General features: G+C 52.0%; 2 protein-coding genes across 2 annotated transcripts; both read right to left on the reverse strand.

Moving 5' to 3' along the window:
• Window positions 1-134: 134 nt before the first annotated feature.
• On the reverse strand, window positions 135-8,611 carry LOC308413387 (inactive serine/threonine-protein kinase TEX14-like; the record flags this gene model as incomplete). The annotated part of the gene is made up of 16 exons (XM_080908336.1): window positions 135-349; window positions 439-497; window positions 876-1,013; window positions 1,097-1,179; window positions 1,255-1,327; window positions 1,411-1,604; window positions 1,685-1,827; window positions 1,904-2,239; window positions 2,597-2,760; window positions 2,848-2,910; window positions 2,990-3,050; window positions 3,132-3,286; window positions 3,362-3,527; window positions 3,757-3,871; window positions 6,423-6,599; window positions 8,578-8,611. 16 exons carry the CDS (start codon window positions 8,609-8,611, stop codon window positions 253-255), a joined length of 2,058 nt encoding a protein of 685 aa, XP_080764462.1. The 3' UTR covers window positions 135-252.
• Window positions 8,612-9,072: 461 nt separating this feature from the next.
• PRODH2 (proline dehydrogenase 2) lies at window positions 9,073-21,008 on the reverse strand (the record flags this gene model as incomplete). The annotated part of the gene is made up of 10 exons (XM_080908908.1): window positions 9,073-9,245; window positions 10,923-11,008; window positions 12,082-12,192; window positions 14,675-14,841; window positions 14,926-15,081; window positions 15,159-15,239; window positions 20,169-20,255; window positions 20,343-20,481; window positions 20,562-20,758; window positions 20,835-21,008. The coding sequence occupies 10 exons, from the start codon at window positions 21,006-21,008 to the stop codon at window positions 9,073-9,075; spliced, it is 1,371 nt and encodes a 456-aa protein (XP_080765034.1).
• Window positions 21,009-23,443: the final 2,435 nt, after the last annotated feature.

The raw sequence follows: 23,443 nt of genomic DNA on the forward strand, positions 1-23,443 counted from the left end.
AGGAGCCTCCAGTCCTGTACACAGGGGTGGGGAGACAGTTCTTGTCCACCTCTCCCCATGCACCCCACCCACTAAGCCACCTGAAGACATTAATGAATAAAAATGGCAGAAATTTGGTTGCTGGAGCCAGTAAATGGAGACAAACTGGGGATGGTCTCATGTTCTTTGCTTTGAGGCAAACATTGAAGGTTGGGGTCAGTCTCAGGAGGGCACCCAAGGTAGTTAGTGTCTGCAGAGAGAACTGTGGACACCCTAGGAGTCTGGGCTGAGAGTAGGACTCAGCCTGGGCTTGTCTTCGAGGTGGTACGTATTCTGCAGCTCGGCCATGATCTCCTCCAACAGATTCATCCTGGGCACAGTAGGGCAGAGACAGACCTGGGCTCAATTCAGGGATGAGGGAGGGGCCAGGGCTGCCCACCACCGCCTGTGTTATCTCACTCCTGTAGGCTGGAGAAGAGGCTGCCTTCTGTCAGCTCAGGATCCCCGCTATCAGGTTTCTGTAGGAGGAAAGGTTGGCGCTGCCAGCCTGCCCTGGAGGTTCAGAGACTGGGTCTTCTGGGTGCTCTATTTATGGCCTTCCCTGGCAGCAGCTCTCTGGGCATTGAAGCCTCTTTATTGGTCAGCATGCAGGGGTGGATTCCCAGGGCCCATGGTTCAGAATAGCAGCCCCATGTGTGCCACAGCTGCCCCCTGCAGAGCTTAGATTCTTACAGAACTTCCTCCCCAGCAGGGAGGATGCCTCTAGAAGGTTGGTGTGCAGGGCAGGCCCTTGGGGTGAGCAGGGCTGCTCAGGGAACCACAGGTCAGAGAGGAGGGAGCTGGGAGACTTCTGGAGGCAGGGGTTGCCGTTTAGTGTGGGGCAGGGGTATCCGTACTATTGAGATGGGCTCCGGGCAACAGTGTGGGCTGGGGCTGGGACTGAGGCTACTGCCTAGAGTCAAGCTACTGCCGGAGTCCCAGGCTGCATTCTGCTGGCCCCTACTGTGACCTGTGATCTCAGGAGTCTCCAGAGCCTGCAGAAAACAATGTCAAGGACAATGGTTGTCTGGGTCCTCATACCTCCCTTGGCTCTCCAGAGCATTCCCCTGCTTCCTACCTGAGGAGGTTCTGGGAAAGGGAGCACAAGCCCGGATCTGGCCTTGGCCCTGGCTCTGGGAGCCCCTTCACGGTACAGATGCTCTGGGGATACAGACCAGACGGCTGGAATTTGAGGCACACTGCCACAGTCCCCCATCATTACCCTTGCTCTCTCACCTGTCAGGGGACCCAGGGTTACAGGAGACAGCGTTGTCCATTCTAGTGGGGAGCTGACCTTGGGTGCTGAGTCCTGTGAAAAGGAGATGAGATGTAGCGATGTGGACCCTGTCTGGGTTCCATAAATACCCACAGCACACGCTGACTTTCCTGTACCTTGGCCATGGCCTTTCGCAACAGGTACCGAGTGCTCTGCAAGCTGCCCCAGCGGTCAGCAGGCTCTAGACCCAGTCCAGCTAGAACCAAGGCCTGGTAGGGGACTGGCAGCAAGGGGTCCAGGCCTGGCCTCTGACCTGCCTCCAGCTTGGCCTTCACCTCAGGCCCCTCTCCTCCATCCCAGGGCAGCTCTCCTGTGGGGAAGTACCATGAGAAGACCCACACTAGTGGGATGTTTCTGGAGTTGGGTGTAAGGGCAGGGTGGGTCACTGACCAGTGAAGACCTCCTGGGCCAGGATGCAGAAGCTGTAGAGGTCTGAGGTAGTAGCTGGCATGTCACCACGGATCAGCTCAAGCGGTAGCCATGGGTACAGTTCAGGGGGTGGGGGTAGCCCTGGACTTGGGTCTTGTTGCAGCCTGGGGAGGCCAAAGGGTCTAGTGAGCTCGTGTTTGCTGGTAGGGACGTAGGGCAAACACGGGGGCTGGCTCTCACCTGGGCTGCAGCCTGGGCGGGTGCAGTGGACGCCCGTGTTCTAGGTGGCTCACCTTAGCCAGGCCTGGACGCACCAGCTGTACAGCGTGGGAGCTCAGGCCGCCATGGGCCCAGCAGCGGGACTGCAGGAACAACAGGGCCTCCAACACCTGCAGCAGCAGAGGGCCGGGCAGCAGGCCTGGCAGGGCTGGGGGACCTTCCTCATCCGGGCTCGCAGAATGCAGCACGATATAAAGAGAGCCCAGCCACACCGGCTCGAAGAGCAGGCGCAGTCTAGACAGGTCCTCTGAGGGGCTCAGTGCCATCAGCAACAGCAGGCCAGGGTGGTGCAGGGTGCTGGGAGGGAACAGAGCAGGCCCTTCACAAAGTGCCCCAACCTGCACAGGGTGAAGGCTGAGTCAGGCCACAGAACATCTATCATGAGCCAGGGGCCATGTCTCAGCAGCCACCATCCAGGGAACACTGAGATGCCCCTCACAGCCCTAACCGTGGCAGTGCCCAGCCCCCACCCATAACAGACTAAGGCCTCTCCCACTCCTTTTTCCTCTGTAGGGCTTACACGATGTCTCATATAGATCTGGGCACTACTCTGTGAGAGGGGGTTGTCATCACAGCCTAACTACAACTGTGGCTGGTACCACATCCCCTTGGTTGTGGGCCCGCTGGAGACGGAGGTCAGCTGGGACCGGTAACCTGCAATGCTGAAGGTCAGCCAATAGCACATCAGGGTTGGACTCAGGGTTCCTCAGCTGCCGTACAGTGACCGGGTGGCCCTTCCACAGGAGGCTGGAGAACGGGCGGCAGGTGAGTATCACGGGCAGGATGGTCTTTCGAGGGAAGCAGGAGGCAGAGGCTCTCTGAGGGCGTAGCGGAAGCTCTCACTTGGCCATAACAGTGTGAGAACTGCTGTTGTAGGTGCGGTCAGGCTCACCCTGGGTCGGTACCAGCTCCTTGGGGTCTACTATCGGGATGCCCATTATCAGTGCCGGTGGCTGCAGGCTGCTCAGCTGAGGGAAGAGAGCAGGGCTTTGAGCACCAAGAGGAGGCAGAGGTGGGGTCACTGCTCTCCCACCCACTTCCTCTTACCTGGCCAAACCCCAACAGAGGGGTCTTGGGGGATCTTCTGATTTGCCCTTGCCTCAGTGCCCTGGAATAAAGGGCAGGCTGAGGGTCAGTATGAGGTCACCGGGTGTGGGGGTCCTGGAGGTTCGGGGGTGTGGACTGTTACCTGTCTGCCTGGACCAGCCTTAGTGAGGGCAGGGAGCCACACGGGCCGTGTCCAGAGCTGGCTTGCAACTGACTCAGGGACAAACTGGGCGCTAACTCCCCACTCTGCACCAGTGCAGACATGTGGGTCCGGCACCACTGCAGCAGCTCCAGCACCTGGGTGGGGCAGAGGGTCAGCCTGGGAGCACATGCTGGCCTTGGTGCCTTCACTCTGCCCTGGGCACTACTCACCTCCCAGCTCTGCTTGGCATCACCCTGCTCAGCCCAGTCTCGCGGCGTGCGACCCTGCTGGTCACGCAGACGCAGGTCACCTCCTGCCTGCAGCAGGTGCCATAACACCAAGCCTCGGCCCGAGGAGGCACCTGCATGCGTAGGTGTGCTGCCGTCGAAGCAGCGGCTAGGACGGAACCGGAGGCAAGGATATGGGATGGATGAAAAAGGGGGCGGGGAGCTGGGTGGGGACTAAGTGGGTGGGAGGAGTCATGGGAGGAGTCATGGGAGGAACCAGAGTCAGGGTAGCCAGTGAGAAGAGGGTAAACTAAGATCTTGGGTGTGGGGGCGCACTAAGAGGATAGAAGGGGATTTGTGCCCTAGGAATGCTGGGGTACAGGGACCTGTCCACTCACTGGTTGGGGTTGGCGCCAGAGGCCAGAAGGAGGCGTACAGCGGAGGTATGGCCCAGGAGCGCGGACAGGAAGAGCGCCGTCTGCCCAGCAGAGTTCTCTCCGTCTACCTGGACCACTAAGGGACAGAAGGACTGTGCTCTCTCCAGATTCCGAGAAGTCTTTCCAGACACCAGGCAACACGCATCTCGTGTATTCCTGGCTAACCTGGTTCTCTATGTACCCAGGGATGATCATGACCTTCTGCTTCTCCTGTCTGAGTGCTGGGACTTACAGGCCACCATGGCTGATGTACAGAGTGCAGCCCCCGTGCAAGCCCCGCACACTGAGCATTGTGAACAAGCACACTATTACATCCCCAGGCCTTAGGCAAGCACTATTCACTTCCAGCCTTCGATGTCTCTGTCTTCGCCTCTGGCTCTGTCCTAGCCATGGCCTCAAAAGTAGCACCCGTATGCCTTGATTTCAGGTTCCAGTTCCGTGTCCTGGAACTAGGACCTCAACACAGTGCACTAGAAGCTCCACAGAGCTAGAAGGGGAGACGCCTATCTGCCATGGAAATAATATCCTCCTCAGACCAGAGGTGTCAAGATCAGGGGCCAAAGGTGGCCCTTCTGGAACCTCTGAACAGCACATTCTCAGCGTCATATTTACCCACAGCTTTGTACCATCTTCTCCAGTGACAACTGGTTTTCCACTCTCAACCTGTGCCCCAAAGTCATCTCCTAAAACACAAACCATTGCCACGACTGGATCATCCCAAACAAGTCGTTTCAGAATAAAAATACACTAAGAGGGTAAAGCTTGGTTTATGGGGCCAGCCTGAATGGCAGTTTCCAGAACCAGAATGTAAAACTATACATGAATCCCGTGTATAAGCACACAGGTGTAACCCCGACTTGTCCCTAGGAAGCAGTCATGATTCAACCTAAGAAAACCTTCCAATGTAATAAACTTTTATGGATTAAAGGACAAAATTCATATGTCCTGGACAGTTCAGTGCGAAGGCCCTGCCTAGGATCTCCCAGTGAGGGGCTGGGGGCGTGGCTCAGTGATAGAGCCCCTGCCTAGAATCCACCAATGAGGGGCTGGGGGCGTGGCTCAGTGGTAGAGCCCCTGCCTAGAATCCCCCAGTGAGGGGCTGGGGGCGTGGCTCAGTGGTAGAGCCCCTGCCTAGAATCCCCCAGTGAGGGGCTGGGGGCGTGGCTCAGTGGTAGAGCCCCTGCCTAGAATCCCCCAGTGAGGGGCTGGGGGCGTGGCTCAGTGGTAGAGCCCCTGCCTAGAATTCACCAATGAGGGGCTGGGGGCGTGGCTCAGTGGTAGAGCCCCTGCCTAAAATTCCCCAGTGAGGGGCTGGGGGCGTGGCTCAGTGGTAGAGCCCCTGCCTAGAATCCACCAATGAGGGGCTGGGGGCGTGGCTCGGTGGTAGAGTGCTTGGCAGGAATAAAGCACTGGGTTTTATCCCTAGTACCAGTGGGAAGAAAAAAAAATCACATTTTAACTTCGTAGATATAGAAAAAGAGAAGTTGATGAGATGCAATACCTGTGCATAATTAGGGAGAAGAAAACCTCAGAAAAGGGAAATTATTAGCTATGATTATATTTATAAACCCCAAGAGCAAGTATGACATTCAGTACAAAAACAGATTTAATCCTTTGGTTTCAAGACAGGGTTTCTATGTAGTCCTCCTGGCTATCCTGGAACTCACTCAGATTAGGTTGTCTTGAACTCACACTCACAGAGATCAGCTTGTCTTTGCCTCTCAAGTGCTGGGATTAAAGGCATGAGCCACCAGCACCCAAGAGACTTAATTCTTTACATATAAAAAAAGAAGTGTGTCAAATGGCAACAGTGGTTTGGGAGTTTAGTATAATACTTTAGGAAAAAATGCTTTTTTTGAGATGGGGGGGGTCTCATTAACACAGGCCATCTCATAAGCACAGGCTGTCTCATAAGCACAGGCTGTCTCATAAGCACAGGCTGTCTCATAAGCACAGGCTGTCTCAGCACAGGCTTCTCCCACACTCTCTTTCCTCCAGCCCCAGCTTGCTGAGGAATGGAATGGCAACGTGCGCCATGTTTTCTCCCTCTCCGACTAACAAAAATATTAAAACCCAGCAATCAATCAAGTTCAGACAGTGGCCAGATACACAACTGACAGAAATCAGCAAAGCTTGATTGTTGAATGCTTGCCTCAATGGGAATTTCTCATGTCTGGTCTGGTTCCAAGTGGTTTCCCATCCAACACACAACAAAACCCAACAGCATTCCCTCATCTTCTCAGGCTCTTTATTGTCTGGATCTAATACCTCTTCACCCTCCTCTCCCTACATCTGGCTAGTCACACAAATGCCCAGTTTGCTTGGACTTTAAGGTCCTGGCCCAGGCCATCCCAACATCCCGCTGTCTGCCCCCACCCCCTTTCTGCAGAATGGCTTACACTGTGAGACTCTCCTATCACATCCAGAGCAACCCCCTCCCCCACCCCAACCACATTTTGTCCCCAAGAATCCAGAGGCTAATTTCACCCTGATTATCCCATCGCTGACCACAGATCTTGGTAAGCAACGACAAAGAACCCTGGCACCCAGTTCTGGACTGGCTCAGCTGAAGTTGTCCCTCCATGGTTGGATCTTTCCCCACACCATACCAGCAGTGGGAACCTCACCTCTGCGCAGAAGCCTGGCCAGGCCCCAGCCTGGGCCTCCAGCCATAGCCAGGCGATGCAGACGCCCCACCTGGGCATCGGGATCCCTCACAGAGCCCAGCTCCACCGGGAAACGGGAGACCTGTGAATGCATCTGCGGCTTATCCCCCAAGTCAGCTCCTGGGATGGGGTCCACTCCTGAGGGAAGGAAGGGTCTGATGGGAAAGGAGATGTCTGGTAGGCCGGGCCAGGGAGCTGCCCACCAAAAGACCAGGAGCCCAAGGAATCAGAAATGATAAAGGGTAGGTTTAGGGCAGGGGCGGGCATTTCAAGGGTAACTCATGGGCTGCGGGAGGAATCTGAGCCTGGGTAAGACTCTGGAGTATTAAAGGGCTAGGAGGCTCGAAGGATGCTGGTGGGGCCTGCGGGCTGGGGATGTCTAGGTTTCCAGAACAGACGTGGGGTCCGAGTGAAAGAGGAGGGGGCTGGGGCTGGAGGTGGAGTATGGAGATGAAGTGGGTGTGGTTGAAACGCCGAGGGTCCCGAAATCTCCAAATGGTTCTAGGCCTGGCCCATATGGCTGGGTACCTACCGTTGGGCGCTAGTGGGACTGTCACGTGACCGGCACAGCGCCGCCTGTCTGCGCTGGAATTCTAGGTGCAGATTTGCCTGTGGCTTCCTGCTACCTCGCACTTGCGCAGTAGCCTACCCTAAGAAGCTGCTCTCCCCCCCACCCCCTGTAGCAAAGGGGCAGAGTTGTTGGCCCTCCTTCCTCCTTGCGTTTTCCGGGACTTCAGGCAGCCAGACTCTCTTAGCTTTTATTATTTACATCATTTTTATGTGTATGAATATTTTGCTTGTATGTATGTAAAGTGTAGCACACGGGCTCCTGGTGCCCATGACAGCCAAGAGTGGAACTGGAGTTAAAGGGGCGTGTGAACTACCATGTGGGTGCTAAGAATCAAGACACTAGGGGCGGGGCAGCCCGTGCTCCTAACTGTTCAGGTATCTCTTCCAACTTCCAGCCGTACCACCCAGGACCCTGAGGAACTCTTAACCTCAGTTCCGTGTCCATTACTGTCTCACGGCTATTCCCAGGCTCTTCCCTGAGCCCCACACCCGAAGGCCCTTCAGGATGCCTTTAGACATCACCTGGACCGTCAAAGCGGACTCCATTCAGTTTCGCATGGCCAGTCTCCCGTTACAGTATGCATCAAGGAGTTCTGCCTAACTTGTTCATAGTATGCAGGCTGTTTGAAACTGGTCGAAACAAGAGATCTCTGCTGGTGTCGTTGCCTTTCTTTGGCGCATCCTCGACATGGTAGAGGAACCTGTTGCCATGGTCCCCTCTGCCTGTAATTCCCGTGATTCCTTGTTGCCTCTGGAGCATAGAGCAAGTCCTCATGCGGCGCCACCGGGCTCTGTACCCCTTTATCCGTAGCTCCTCCTTCATCTGAACAAGTTCTCTGTTTTTTTTTGTTTTTGTTTTTAATGTGTGAGTTTTTTGCTGCATATACATCTGCAGGATAGAAGAGGAGGACATCAGGTCCCATTACAGATGGTTGTGAGCCACCATGTGGTTGCTGGGATTTGAACTCGGGACCTCTGGAAGAGCAGTCAGTGCTCTTAACCACTGAGCCATCTCGCCAGCTCCTGGTTTGGTTTTTTGAGACAGGTTTTCTCTGTGTAGCCCTGGCTGTCCTGGAACTTGCCCTGTAGGCCAGGCTGGTCTTGAACTCAGAGATCCACTTGCCTTTGCACACCAAGTGCTGGGATTGAAGGCGTGTGCCACCACCACGGAACTCCTTGTAACTTTTCTTATTATTTGTGGTTCTGGAGATAGAATTCCTGTGCATGTTGAGTACATACTCTACCATTGAACCATTGGACAACTCTAGACAAGTGTTGTTTGTCTTGTTGTTTGAGGTAGAGTCTCACCATAGAGTCCAGGCTAGCCTAGAACCTGTGATGCTCTTGCCTGTGCTTCTGAGTGTCACATCTGTTTGAGACGGCGTCTCTCACTGGGACCTGTGGCTCATCAACTGAACAAGGATGGCTGACCAGTATCTATGTACCCCCCCATGCTTGGAGTTTTACGTGGGTGCTGGAGATTACCCTGGGGTCCTCATACTGGTGCATCAGACTGACAGAAGCATCTCCTCCACTTGCTCATTACCTGAAGGAATGGTCCACCCATCCTCCGCGGCCATTTGTCTTAGGTTCTCAGTGTCTGCTCTTCATCTGTGTGGTTTATTGCAGATCCTCTGGGTAGGAATTCTTTACTAGATCCCCGACTAAGTACACTGAAGGATTAATGACCTCAAGGCGTTTTCACCTTGGACTGTCTGGTGGGCTCCCTTCCCTCTTCTCTCTCCCCTCGTCCTCTCCCTCTCCTCTTCTCCTCTTCCTTCTTCTCATCATGTAGCTGGCTTGGAACTCATGACCCTCCTGCCCCACCCTCCCAAGTTCAGGGATGGCAGGAGTGTGCCACCACACAGGGCTAAAGATCCTGTGAGTTTCAGGCACGCCCCACCTGAAACTGTCCAAGCTCTTGTGGCAGATGCCAGGATCAGCCCTTCCCCAAGGAGGCAAGCTCAGAGAAGCACAGACAGGGACAGGGCTCAGGACCTTTATTGAGTACATGGTCCCTGATGGTGCGGATGGAGAAACCTTAGGCCTTCCTTCCCAGCAGCCTCCGCCACAACTCTTGGCTGAGTAGCGCCTGTTCCCTGCGGGAACCCTGCAACACACTCCTGTTCTCCTGGGCCCTTCGGATCAGGTAGGGTATCACCTCCTCGAGGCAGCCGTAGGGAATAGACTTGTACACCACATATCCAGCCTGCCCTGTTGGGGAGAGTTTTGGCAGAGTGTGGGGCTCCGGAAAAGATGTTCCTGGGTATCAGCAGTTATGACTGCTTTCTTTGCTCAAAACATGGCAGCCTAAGTGTGTTAGACATAACCCATTGCTAAAACACTCTACAGCAAACATTTAAAGGAAGCAGATTTCTTCTTCTCCCTCTATCCCTCCCCCCTTCCACCTTTCCTTCCTTCATTCCTTCCTTCCTTTCTGACTGAGTTGTTATGAGATGGGCTTTTATTAGGTAGTCCAGGCTAGACTCCAACGTACATCCTTCTATCTCAAGCCTCTTGAGTGCTAGGATTACAGGTTAGCACCACCATACTCAGCTCAAAGACAATCTCAGTTGATTAAGATGCTATAAAGAGAGCAAGGAGTTTACTAGTTCGAGAATCAAGAAAACCTCAAAGAGATAGAGACACAGGATCCTGAAGGAGAAATTCTATTGCTGTTGGATAACCTAGCATGTTTTGAGACTAGGTAGAACCGTGACCTGATTGGGCTGGGAGTTGGTAAGAACCCTGTCCTGCCCCATATTAAGCTGGAACTCAGAAAAAGTATGCCTTCTGAGTGAGTGAGCAGGAAGTTGGCATCCCACCCCTTAACACCCCTAAAGAACGTGTTAGGCCAGGCGAAGCTAGAAAGATTCATCTCTGCTTGGTTGTGTTGTGTGTCCGACATGCCTTTAATCCCGGCCCCCAGGAGTAAGCACAGAAGTGTTTCTGTGAGTTCGAGGCCAACCCAGTTGACCTGATGTTCAGACCTGGCAGGGCTACATTACAAATCTCTATCTCAAAAACAAAGACAAGGGCTGGAGGGATGGCTCAGTGGTTAGAGCACTGGCTGCTCTTCCAGAGGTCCTGAGTTCAATTCCCAGCAACCACATGGTGGCTCACAACCATCTGTAATGGGATCTGATGCCCTCTTCCGGTGTGTGTGAAGACAGCTACAGTGTACTCATACACATAGAATTTGTCAAAAGCAAACAGATAAACAACAAAAACACTACACTGTAGACTGAGAGCAAAGTGGTCTTTGAAAACACATCTCTGCGTTGTAGTATGTGTGTGTGTACGCACGCGCATGTAGGTCAAAGGACAGCCTTTGGGGTTTGGTTCTCTCTGTTTTACCTTATGTGAGAAGAGCCTCTTTGCTTGAACGAAGCTAGGTTGGTTGGGCTAAAAGCTTCCGGAGGGTGCCCTGCCTCTGCTGCCCATTCCCACAGATGTTCTAGGATGTCAGTCATTTGCCATACTGTCTGGCTTTTGCATGGACTCAGGAGATCTGAACTAAGGTCTTCAGGGCCATACAGTAGGCACTTTACCCACCGAGCCATCTTCCCGGCAATAAAGAGCTTTGGCCATCCTTAGCACCCCACAGAAGAAGAAGAATCTGACATAAGGCCCTAGGGACAGCAGTCAGGACCCCAAAGAACACAGGCAATATGGCACCATAAACAGGAACCAGCACAGATCAGGAGAGAAGACACAGGGCACAGGCCCGCAAGGGCCTCAGTAGTGGAACAGTCTGGAAGATCAGTCTGGAAGGAGCTGGAGGAGGAGCCATCGCAGGTTCCATGTGAGAGAGGGAAAAGGCAGGAGGGATCTGGCTGAGGGAGTGGGGGTGGGGATGGAGAGAAATGGAGGGATGGGCCATTTACATACCTAATGCCAGGGAGACATGGTCACACATGCCCAGTAGTTGTCCAAAACAGACAGGCCCGTCCAGAGGGATGCCCAGCTCCCACATGCTGCAGAAAGGGTCATACTGTCAACCCAGAAAGTGGCTAGATCTCGAGAACAAGTCAGCCACTACCCACCCAAGAATTCGAACATGGAAGAAGAGCCGGCCAGTTGGAGCCACAGTTCCACACTTACAGATCTCAACCAGGGGTCGGACAGGAGGGTGGGTCAGGTGGACACCTGCATGGATTGTCCTTAACAGTGGATCTATTTATGTGGCATTTATATTCGTTATTCTAGGTATTGTTAATAAGCCCGATGACTTCAAGCATACAAGAAGAAGCACGTGGGTCATAAGCAAATATTCAAGCATTACATCATCTGATATGAGGGACTTGAGCATCTGAAGATTTTGGTTTCCATGGAGATTGGCCCTAGAACATTTCCACAGATTCTCAGGAACGACTCTATCCCAAATCTCAGTGGTAAATAACCACCGTAGAGCTGGAGAGATGGTTTGGTGGTTAAAAGCACTAACTGCTCTTCCAGAGGACACGGTTTGACTCCCAGCACCCACACTGCAGCTCACAACTGTCTCTGAGTTCCAGGGAATCTGACACCCTCCTCTGACCTCCCCTGGTTCTTGCATTCATGGGTACACACACACACACACACACACACACACAATCAAATAAAATCAATTGACCAATCAATCATTAATCAATCAATCAATCAATCAATCAATCACAACTCCCATGCGCTCTCTTGAGTCTCAGCTGCTTTCTGGAATCCTCAGTACTCCCTAGGTCACAGTAAATACGGGACAATGCCCTGTCACACCTGAGCCTATAGGACAGAGCAGGCATAGAAGGAGTCAACATTTTTTAAAAAGTTCCTTACTACGTAACCTATGTTGGCATTAATTTCATGATCCTCCTGCCTCAGCCTTCTGAGGACTATGATAAAAGGTGTGTTAAGAGGTGTGTATCATCACAGCAGGTTGGGATTCAATATCTATACTGTCCCCCCACACACCTTCTCACTCGACCTATTCTTGTCCCTACCCCCCCCACGGTTGTGTAGACACAGGAGAGAAATGGGGCTTCTTAGAGGCTCTGGTTTCCCACCCTCAACTTCGTACCGCTTAGTTGCCTGACGAACGGAGTCTTCGTTGTGGGAAGCTACCATGAGGTGGCACGGGGGACTGTGATTGGACACACGGCGCAGCATCAGCTCCAGACAGCGGTTGTAACTGAGGGGAGAAACTCTGCTCAGCTGGTCTAGGGAGTGAGGACCAAGCCCCAGGATGGAGCCGGCCCGCCCCTCCTTTGTTCTATGGGCACAGGCTATCCCTCTCTCTGGTAACCTCAGTTCCCCTCAGATAGTCAGGATGAGGGTGGGATGGGGTGAAAAACAGTCTTCTGACACAGTTTCGCTGTGTAGCCCAGACCTAGAATCCATGATTCTCCTGCCTCAGCATCCCACGGGCAAGGATGACAAGCATGTGCTTCTAAAGTGACTGGTCTCTGACCCAATGGCCACCAAGTCCATGCTCAAGATGACATCTGCCCAAGGTTAGCCACTGCAGCAGCAAGGATGGATTTTCTTATTTTGATCTTTCTTAAGTTACACTTTATTCCGCGTGTGTGCACGTGTGTGTGTGCACCTGTGTGCATGTGTGTGTACATGTGTGTGTACACGTGTGTGTGTGTGTGTGTGTGTGTGCGCGCGCGCGCGCGCATGTGTGTTCATCAGAGGACATCTTGCAGGATTCGGTTCTCTCCTACAGCAGCGGTCCCAGGGATGGAACTTAGGTCGCTGAGCTGGACAAGCACCTTTACCTGCTGAGCCATCTCTCCACCCTCTGTTTGTTCTTTTTTGTTCTTTCCTTTTTTTAAAAAAATGATTTACTCTATTGTTTTTTAAGTGCATGGGGGTTTTGTCTGCAGGCATGTCTATGTGGGTGTGTCGGATCCCCTGGAACTGGAGTCATAAACAGGTGGGAGCTGCCAGGTGGGTGCTGGGAATTGAACCTGGGTCCTCTGGAAGAGCAGCCAGTGCTCTCCATGACTGAGCCATCTCTCCAGCCACTGCTTGTCTTGATTTCCAATATGTCGTGATGGGGGGTTATGTATAAGAGAAAAACATTGGCCTGTCTCTGATGGCATTGTCATAGAAGTTTAAGGACTTCTATTGAGGAAGTCGAGGAAGAGAGGACTCCTGACCCCTGCCACACACACTGATTGTGAGTTGTTGTCCCAGGTTGAAAACAATTGAGAAAGCAACCCCCTGGTGTGGCAGCCCATACATTTAGTCTCAGCACTTGGTATGCAGAGACAGGGATCTCTGTGAGTTCAAAGCTAGCCTGGTCTACAGAGCTAGCTCCAGGACAGGCAGGGCTACATAGAGAAACAATATCTCGAAAAAACGCAAGTAAAACAAACAAAACCTAGATGGGGTGGGGGGTAGGGACAGGATCTGATTCTCTGGTTTTTGATGATGATTAAGGGTGACCAGCCACCTCAGACCCATGTGATCATACCTCCCTAGTGTTATGAACTCTGTCCCCTCAAACCAGGAATCAAAAAACCCTTCCTTCCTTTACTTGGTTTTTTGAATGATTTTTGTCAGAGGAGTGAAAAGAGCAAGGGACACATCTGTGCTTTAACCACGAAATTGGAGAAGGACCCACAGGGATGTTGGTAAACCTCTGAAAGCAGCTAATCGAAAAGTAGCCAAGCTGAGGGGCGGGGGTGGGAGTAGTGAAAGAGGAAGGAAGAATTTGCTGTTCAGGCAGAAAACAAGAGCATCCTAAAACCTTGGAGAAAGGAAGCCACATAGAGACACAAGATGTTTGGCACAGAACCCCAGAGCCACGGATGAGCAAGTGAAACGTTACATTCTTACAGCCTGGTGGGGCAGTTTCAAAGCCTAACTGTGCTAGAGTGTGCTCAAGGTCGCCCTGGGAACTTAGCAAGGTCTTAGGAAAAGTAGAAAGAAGGCTGGGAATACAGTTTAGTTGCAGAACACCTCCTAGAATCCCCCAGTGAGGGGCTGGGGGCTTGGCTCAGTGGTAGAGCCCCTGCCTAGAATCCCCCAGTGAGGGGCTGGGGGTGTGGCTCAGTGGTAGAGCCCCTGCCTAGAATCCCCCAGTGAGGGGCTGGGAGTGTGGCTAAGTGGTAGAGCCCCTGCCTAGAATGCCCTAGTGAGGGGCTGGGAGTGTGGCTAAGTGGTAGAGCCCCTGCCTAGAATGCCCTAGTGAGGGGCTTGCTTCCTGATAGAATGCCTGCCATGTTTAAGTAATCTGTTTTCCCCTTAGAGAATAGTTACAATCTATTTTTCTTGATGTGTGTGTGTGTGTGTGTGTGTGTGTATGTGTGTGCGTGTGTGTCTGTGTGTCTGTATATCTGTGTATGTTTTGCTGTATGTATGAATTTGTGTGTGTATGTGTGTTTGTGTCTGTGTATATATATATATATATATGTGAGTATGTATGTTTGTGCATGTGTCTGTGCATTTGTGTATTTGTGTGCGCTCCCTGTGCACACACATGTAGAAGGCAGAGATCAATGTTTTCCTCTGTCTCTCTGTGCCTTACAGTTGGAGTTAGTGTCTCCCACTGAACAAGATCAGCGTCTCAGCTGCACTGACCCCTAGTGAGCCTACAGCATCTTCTTGTCCTGACAGGCTATCATTGTTTTCCCCCTCTTACAGCCTCTTGGTCCTCTCCCTACCTCCGGCTAGTGGCCTCATAGTCAGGCTGGGTACAGTCTTCCTTCCCTTGGCGCTGTGACACGGATCTCTCCTTGTCCAGATAGGCACCTCGCACCAACTTCACCCCGAACGCCAGGCCAGCCTTGTGTGCCGCCTCAGCGTCCTGCTCCAGCCGTTTGTGAGTGTCCTGCAAGGAACACAGGCAGACTCCGGGGGATCGGGCTGTTGAGTCCCCCCTCTGCCCCATGGCCCTTCAGAACCCACCACCAACCTTTAGATAGGCCTGGTAAGTATTCCACACCCACGGGCCATCTTCCTCGGGGCTGTTCCAGCGTATGGCCAGGGCAGCCACCAGCAGGGACAGGGCAGGGTTGATGAAAGTGTATTCGGCGTCCACCAGCAGCCTCACGTACTGCGTCCGGGCGTGCTGAGGGGAAGAGAGGAAGATGTCAGGGCCAGCGGGGTCCCCATCAGGAGTGGGGAGCCAGCTCACCCACGGGTTACCTGTGCCACTCGGTGCAAGCGGCTGAGGGAGGCCTGCAGGTGCTGATTCTGTTCCGTGTTGAGGCAGGAGAGCTGGAGGTTCTATGAGGTACCAGGGAACAGCAGACTGTTCAGGACAATAGGCTCCCCTGGGACCAAGTCCTCAGCCACCAGGAAGGGGCGTGTGTGGAGACTTTGGGGGAAATCAGAAAAGCGACTTGCAGGACACAATGTCCCATGCCTGCAGTCTCAGTATTTGGGAGGCTGAGACAGCCTGGGCTAGTCTATCTAGAGAGACAGAAAGAGGGTTAGTGGGGTCAGCAGCGGAAGACACCGGCTGCTAAGGCTGAAGAGCTGAGTTCAAGTCTCAGGGCCCATGTAGTGGAAGGAGACAACTGGCTCCCAACAGTGTTGTCTGGCCTCTTCTTCATACTGTGTCATGCATGTACACAGGGGTACACACACACACACACACACACATGCACGTACGAACTTGTGCACACACAAAACAAAAACCAAAATAAATAAAATCATAGTAGTTTTGTTGTTGTTTGTTTGGTTGGTTTTCTGAGACAGAGTTTCTCTGTGTAGCCCTGGCAGTCCTGAACTTGCTTTGTAGACCTGGCTGGCAATGAATTCACAGAGAAAAGAAGGAAGAAAGAAAGCCAGGGTCTCAGAAAAGAAATAAAATCACCACATAAGCCAGGCATGGCCCTGCCTGCCTGTAATCCTATCAATCAGGAGGCAGAGGCAGAACGATTGGAGCAAAAGGCTATCCTGGGCTACAAAGTGAGAGGCCAGCCTGGGCTATATGAAACCCAACCTTAAAAAAGGAAAAGGAAAAAGAAAAAGACCAAACTAAACCAAAGCTCACCCTCAGAGTGATGGGGGGAGGGGTATTCTGAAGTGATGGAAGGCCACATGTATGGAAAGGGAGTTGTGTGGTCCTACTGTGTGTGGGTGCTCAAGCTCATCAAGGGGTAACTTTGCCCCTCTCTGTCTCTGGGATAGGCTCTCATGCATCTCAGAGTCACCCAGAGTTTACTGTGTAGCCAAGGATGACTGTCATCCTCTGTTTCCCAGATGCTGGGTTTCTAGGTGTTTACAGCCAGCCAACCTGGTTCGATTGGTAGTTTTCATTAATCATGCATTTTGATTATACCCAGAGGCATTTAAATAATGAAGACACCCTAACCTGTGACTCACTGAAGCACTTGGTGGGGGAGGAAAATGGTGCCCACCACTGAAACGCATCACACAGAAAGATATGTTCACGGGTGGACAGAGGAGCGGACTGATCGGATTTAAAGCAGGTGCTGTGGTTCCTCTCTATCTACAGGGCTGCTTCCGTGGAGTCAACTCATGATGGATCAAAAATATCCAGAAAAGCAAAGCAAAGCAAAACAAAACATGGCAGACTTGGAGGGAACCCGCATTGCTTTAACAGAGGATTGGAGTGCGGGTCGCTGCCTACAATTCTTACTTCTGGGGATCGTGCGCCCTCTTGTGGCCTCCGAGAGCACTGCACTCGCGTGCTGCACACAAAATGTTAAAACAAAAACCTCTGCCTTTTGACTGAGCATCGGCAGTCACATGCTGTCATTTCATTATTCCCTGAGGTTGGTTAATTTTGATAACTTGACACAATCTAGAATTATTTAGAAGCCCAGGGTTCCGGGCATGCCTGTGGAGGATTATCTTTCAACCCACAGCAGGTGGAACACGTTCCTCGGTGGGGATCTTGGATTGTGTTAAGTGGAGAAACGGAGCTGGGAGCAGGAAGCTAGTGCCGTGGCTCTCGGCTTTTTGAGCTTAGATACCATGTGACCAGCTGCTTCGCGCTCCTTTTATGAAGCCCAAATCAGTCCTTTCTCCCTGAAGTTGCTTTGGCCAGAGCACTTTATCCCAGCACCAAGAAAACACACTCAGACACGTCCTTACCAGTTGTGCAGAGCGACTGTTGATGGAGTGCACACTGCACTTGGTGTGGTGAGTCACCCAGACAGGATGAACATGCACAGGTCACAGGCAAATGCCATGCGTGGTGGACTCAGGCACCCTCGGGTTTTAGTTGCTTCACCCTGTGCCCTGTGCCACTCAGAGATGGCGGTGGTGGCAGGTGTGCGGATGGCACTGCACAGTGAACTTTTTACCTTTTTTTTATATGTTTTTCATGCAGAGCTGGGGATAAACCTAGGACCTTGTGAATACTAGGCAAGTTCTCTGTCCTTGAGCTACGCCCCCAGCCCCCTCACTGAGCCATGCCCCACCCCCTCACCGAGCACGCCCCCAACCCCTCACTGTGCCACACCCCCAGCCCCTCATTGGGGGATTCTAGGCAGGGGCTCTACCACTGAGCCACGCCCCCAGCCCCTCATTGGGGGATTCTAGGCAGGGGCTTTACCACTGAGCCACGCCCCCAGCCCCTCACTGGGGGATTCTAGGCAGGGGCTCTCCCACTGAGCCACGCCCCCAGCCCCTCATTGGGGGATTCTAGGCAGGTGTTTTACCTCTGAGCTACATCTGTTGCTCTTTCTATTTTAAAGACAGGATGTCACTATGTAGCCCAGGCTAGCCTAACAAGATCTTTCTGCTTCAACAACCCAAGTGCTGGGCTTCTAGATGTGTACAGCTATGCCTTGCTTCTTAACGTTTTGTTATAAAAAAATGTCAAACACATGGGACACATAAAAAAGAGGCCTGGTATACTGGCAAACGCCTGTGATCCCACCATTGAAAAGCTAAAGCAGGAGGATTAGATTGTGTTTTCCACACCAGCCTGGGCTGCATCGTGACTCTGTTTTCAAGAAATAAGTTAGAAAGATAACCCTGCCTCCAAGTACACATTTATCATGCCAAAGAAATTCTCAATGGGAGCGGGAGCTAGGGACACGGTTCCGTGGATAAAGTTCTTGCTACTTGATTGTGAGGGTTTGAGTTCTGATTCCCAGCCCCACATAAGAAGGCAGGCAAAGCAGCATGTGCCCCCACCCTATCAGAGTTTTGGGGATGGGGACACGTGGACCCTGAGTGCTCCTGCCAGCCAATATAGCCATTACAGTGAGCTCCAGGCTCAGTGACAGACCTCCTGTTAAAAAATAAAATGGGACAGCAGATGTGGTAGCACACACCTTTAATCCCAGCACTTAGGAGGCAGAGGCAGCTGGATCTCTGTGAGTTCCAGGCCAGCCTGGTCTAAGAGTGAGGTCCAAAATAGCTAGGGCTACACAGAGAAACCCTGTTTCAAAAAACAAAACGAAACAAAACACAAAACCCAGAACATGAAGCCAGGAAGAGTGTGGTAGCCAGGTGTGGCGATGCGCACCTTGGATCTCAGCACTCAGGAGGCAGAGGCAGAGAGGTCTCAGGAAGTTTGAAGGTGACCTGGTCTAACTCATTCAGTCGCCAGGACATCTAAGGCTGTGAGAGAGACACTGTCTCAAAACAAAACACAAACAGATGGAGAGATAGAGGAATATACTTGTCGCCAGCCTCTGACCTCCGCATGTACACAAGTTCACACGAACACACACAGACATGTACACACGTGCACACACAAACATACATACTCGTGTGCATGCACACACAGGGTTAGGATGTTAGCATAATACAAAGAAATGAATGAATGAATGGAAGAATGAATGAATGGAAGAATGAATGAATGGAAGAATGAATGAATGGAAGAATGAATGAATGAATGGTTGGCCATGATGGCAAACATCAGTAATCCCAAGACTGGGGAAACTAAGGAGGAGGATTGTAAGTTCCAGGCCAGTCTGGGCTCTATGGTATGATCCTGTTTCAAAACACATGCACACGCACAAAGAAGAGGAATAACCCACTGGTTACATGAGTTTACACGCAGCAAGTACACACCAGGGTAGCTGCTGATTAATTTTAAAAAACTTAAAAAAAAAAAAAAAAAAACGGAGTGTAGTGAGAATTCTGGAATTTTGGCTTCTTAAAAAATATAGAAATAATATAAGAATATGCCTTTGTCTTAGTCCCAGGGGCGGGATGTGGGGCTGCTTCGCAGCAGCTGACGACGGTTTGCCTCGTGCTCTCGCAGGGACATGGTTTCGCCAGCTGCAGATAGTCTTTGCGATTGTGTGAGGTTTGGAATTGTGGGAGCTTTTCAGAGGGCATAAATACACTGGGGCCGGGATGGCAGGGTTGGTGGCTGGTGATCCCTTGAGGGGTGGGGGCTGGGGGGGTTTGTTAGTCGTCATGCTCAAAGAAGAAGCAAAAGGAAAGAAATTAGATTTAGGACTCTCTCCTGCCTCTAGTGTTAGGGCATGAAACTGGAGCGAGGCGGGGGAGGGGTAAATGTAGGCAAAAGAAGAACCCACAAAATAGCAAAGACAGCTATACCAGAAACAATAGCACAGGCCTATATCTCTAGCAACATGTGGGTTGGAGGCCGGAAGATCAGTTCAAAGTCATTCTTGTCTGTACAGAGAGTTCAAGACCAGCCTGGGGTACATAAGACTCTGTCTTAAAAACAAAACAAACAAAAAAAAAAACCCACCACCATATATAAAAATACATATCTTTTAAGGATACATCCACACATGCATATACATATATATTAAGTTATTTTATACATGTTTAGCCTGCATGCTTGTATGTACACTACAAGTATGTCTGGTACCTGTGGAGGTCAGGAGAGAGGGCTGAATTTTCTGGAACTCAAGTTGTGGACCGAGGTGAACCACCATGTAGGTGCTGGAAACCAAACCTGGGTCCTCTGCAAGAGGACGCCTAACTGCTGAGCCATCTCTCCAGCCTGCGCTTTTGAGGCCAGTCTCACCCTATAGCCCAGGCCGACCTCAACGACTTGATCCTCCTGCCTCAGCTTCCCAAGTGCTGGGATTGCATTCATGTCCTGTCCTCTGTGGAGAAAGCGCTGTTGTTCTTTCTGATCCTGACTCTGGATGGCTCAGCACCCCTAACACTTCCTCTACAACTCCAAGAGACCCCTATTTATCCAGGTCAACCATGTCTTCCGTGACAAACGCCTTCATTCCTTACCCGACCCGAGTCCATAGCATCTGCCAGCCTCTGAGGACTCAGCTCCGAGGAGACCCTTCGGTTTTGGATCCAAGCCGATAGCTCCTTCTGAAATGGGGTGGTGGCTGGCACGGCGAGGGTGGTCTGGTGGGCAGCCACACCCGCATCCCCACCCCCCTCTCACTTGTCACTTACACAAAGCCGAGTGCTGGTCAGCGCGGTCACCTTCAGCTGCATGAGGCTGTCCCTGGCTGGGCCGTGGGCGTCCGCAAGGGCTCGTGATAAGTCCACACAGCGCAGCATGGTGCTCAGGTTCCCCTCATACCAGACCTCACTGCCCGGCCAGTGGAGGTCAGCTTCCAGAGCCTGGGAGCCCCCTTTCTTGCCCACCCCACCCTTCCTCTCTCTACTCACCTGGTCTTGGTAGCGGAGTCTGGTTCCTCCTCTGTGGGCACTGCCAACAGGGGCTGGAGTCCCAGGGCCTGCAGCTGCCGGACACAGCCCCTCACCTCCTCTGTTGTCTCCCCGGCCACAAACTGTCCATAGAAGGATGCTCGGAGAAGCGCGCCCGAGAGCCGGGATCCCAGGAGTCGCTGAGACCAGGCCTGAAACTGGGGGGACAGGGAGCGCATGCTCAGACTCGGGTTTGGGGAGACTCCCAGGCTAATCCTTGTGCCTAAGGCTCACCGCTAGTCCATGAGTGACCAGAGGGGGCCAGGCACATAGGCGAAGCACCAGCAAAGCCCGTGCTAGTTCTGCGGTTCTCTTGAGATGGAAGGCCCCCCCATCGAAGCTCAGGGGCTGCCAGCCGCCTGTAGAGGCCTTGGAGTGGCCATACAGAGGCAGACGCATCCAGAGCATTGTAAGTGCCGGGTTACCACCACACTAGGGGAAGCGGGGCCAGGCAGACGGTAGCTGCACCAAATGCCCCTTGCCCAGCTGGTGGGCAGTGACTGATTAACTGGGCAAATCTTTAGGATAACAGGCTCCTGGGGTGGGGGTGGAGGGTTAATAATTAATGGGTAGGGACAGAGGTCAGAATAACAGAACATGTACCCCCCAGTGACAGCCCCCAATAACCTTCAGCCTGACAGTAAAACAGGTCTCGGTCTTCCATCCTGTACTGCCGAGTAAGCAGTTGGGCCGGAGAGCAGGGGACCCCAGGTTCAAGGCAGCGGGGCTCTGCAGTTTCAGCTAAGTAACCTCAGCTCTCTTGTTGCGATGGTTTTATCTTCCAGGGAAGAGCAGCGCAGTTATTGCGTACGCTTAAACTGTCCCCGCTGTCCGCCCTAAACATGTCGTCTATAGAACTTGAACATGGGCACTGGGGGAAAAAAAATGTCCCTAATGACCTCAACCCCAGATGAAAACAAGACAAATGTCCACCAAACGGCACTCGACGGTGACATCGAGGTGTATGCAGGACTCGAGCAATGGCCACTCTCAGCAATGAAAAAATGAGCTGTCATACGCCACCAAGTCTTTTGTTTATTTATTTTTTTTAAAGACTTATTTATTTATTATATATGAGTACACTGTAGCTGTCTTCAGACACACCAGAAGAGGGCATCAGATCCCATTACAGATGGTTGTGAGCCACCATGTGGTTGCTGGGATTTGAACTCGGGACCTCTGGAAGAGCAGGCAGTGCTCTTAACCACTAAACCATCTCTCCAGCCCTTTGTTTATTTTTTTTAAGACTATTTTTTATATATGTGTGAGTGCTTTGCCTGAACAGTGCCACATGCATGCAGTGCCCTCAGTGACCAGAAGAGGACAGTAGATCCTCTGGAACTAGAGCTACAGACCGTCGTGGGCAGCCAAGTGGTTGCTGGGAACCTAATTTCAGACTCTGCAAGAGCAGCCAGTCTTTTAAGCTGCGGAGCCATCGCTCCAGGCCTGGATTGTGTGTGTGTGTGTGTGTGTGTGTTTTTAATCTGCCACGTCTGCAAGGTTTGCCCTGTAAAACCGTTTCTAATGGCATGTTTCACCTCAGAGTATTTTTTAAAAAAGATTTAGTTTTCATCATGTTAATTACACGTGTCTATCTGTCTGTGAACATAAATGGACGGACACAGTGAGAGGCCTCAGATCCAACTGGAGCCGGACTTACAGGCAATGACGAGTCAACCAGCATGGTTGCTAGGAATGGAACGAGGGTCCTCTGGAAAAGCAACCGGGGCTCATAACTGTGGAACCATCTTTCCAGCCCCACCACAGCATAAAAACAAACAAGCAGGGTCTCACACCCAGGCTGGCTTTGAACTCACAGCAATTCTCCTGCCTCACCAGGGCCCTCCCAAGTGCTGGCATTTACAGGCATGCAACACCATGCCCAAGATGTTTTTATATCTGCTAATGTATGTGCATCTCCTTAGAGGAGGACACAGGCTAGAGACTCTTCAAATCCTACTGGGTGGAACTCCCTACTGAGGGGCCTAATCGGGCCCACAACTCTATATAGTTCGGGCTGGTCTGGAACTCACGATTCTTCTGCCTCTGTCTTCCAAAGACTGGGGAGTATGCCGCCATGTTCGGTTCGTCAAAAATCCCTGAACAAAGTTTTGTGAGCAGATCAGGAAGATTAAAAAAAAGATTTATTTATTTCATGTGCACTGTCACTGTCTTCAGACACACCAGAAGAGGGCGTCAGATCTCATTACAGATGGTTGTGAGCCACCATGTGGTTGCTGGGATTTGAACTCAGGACCTCTGGAAGAGCAGTCAGTGCTCTTAACCACTGAGCCACCTCAAAGATTTCTACTCCTCAAAGATTTCTACTAATAGCAGGAAAGTTGTTATGTGGAAGGACCCAGAGCCCTCTCACGGCTGCTGACTGGGTTACATGAAGGCCTTTGTGACCGTCGCTGGGGAGATGCTGATCGCCTGGGGGTTGCTCATTGTTCTAATCCACTATTTTCTAAAGTGAGACCGTGCCATCCTCGCTTTAGAAGGGGAGGCTTTGCGTGACGTGACGAAAGAACTGGACGGCTAAGTGACTATAAGAAGATCGTAGAGGCTGGGGACTCTCCTCGAAGAGCTCTTGCCAAGCTTGTGCGAGGCCCAGGGCTTCTGTCCCCAGCTTCGCCCACAAACAGATCAACCCCTAACTGGGAGTACGGCTTGGCACGCTGAAGTAACTCAAAAAACGCCATCTGCTATTGTTGCAAAACAACTCTTATAATTGGATGGCACACAAACCCCGGAAGACGGCCTTCTTGTTTCTCCTGCCAGATTGCCAGCCTAGGTTCCCGCCACCTTCAGCCTTGAACTTGATTCTTCATATGAATTTCAAG

Source organism: Micromys minutus, assembly GCF_963924665.1.
Source record: "Micromys minutus genome assembly, chromosome: 32".
NCBI lineage: Eukaryota > Metazoa > Chordata > Mammalia > Rodentia > Muridae > Micromys > Micromys minutus.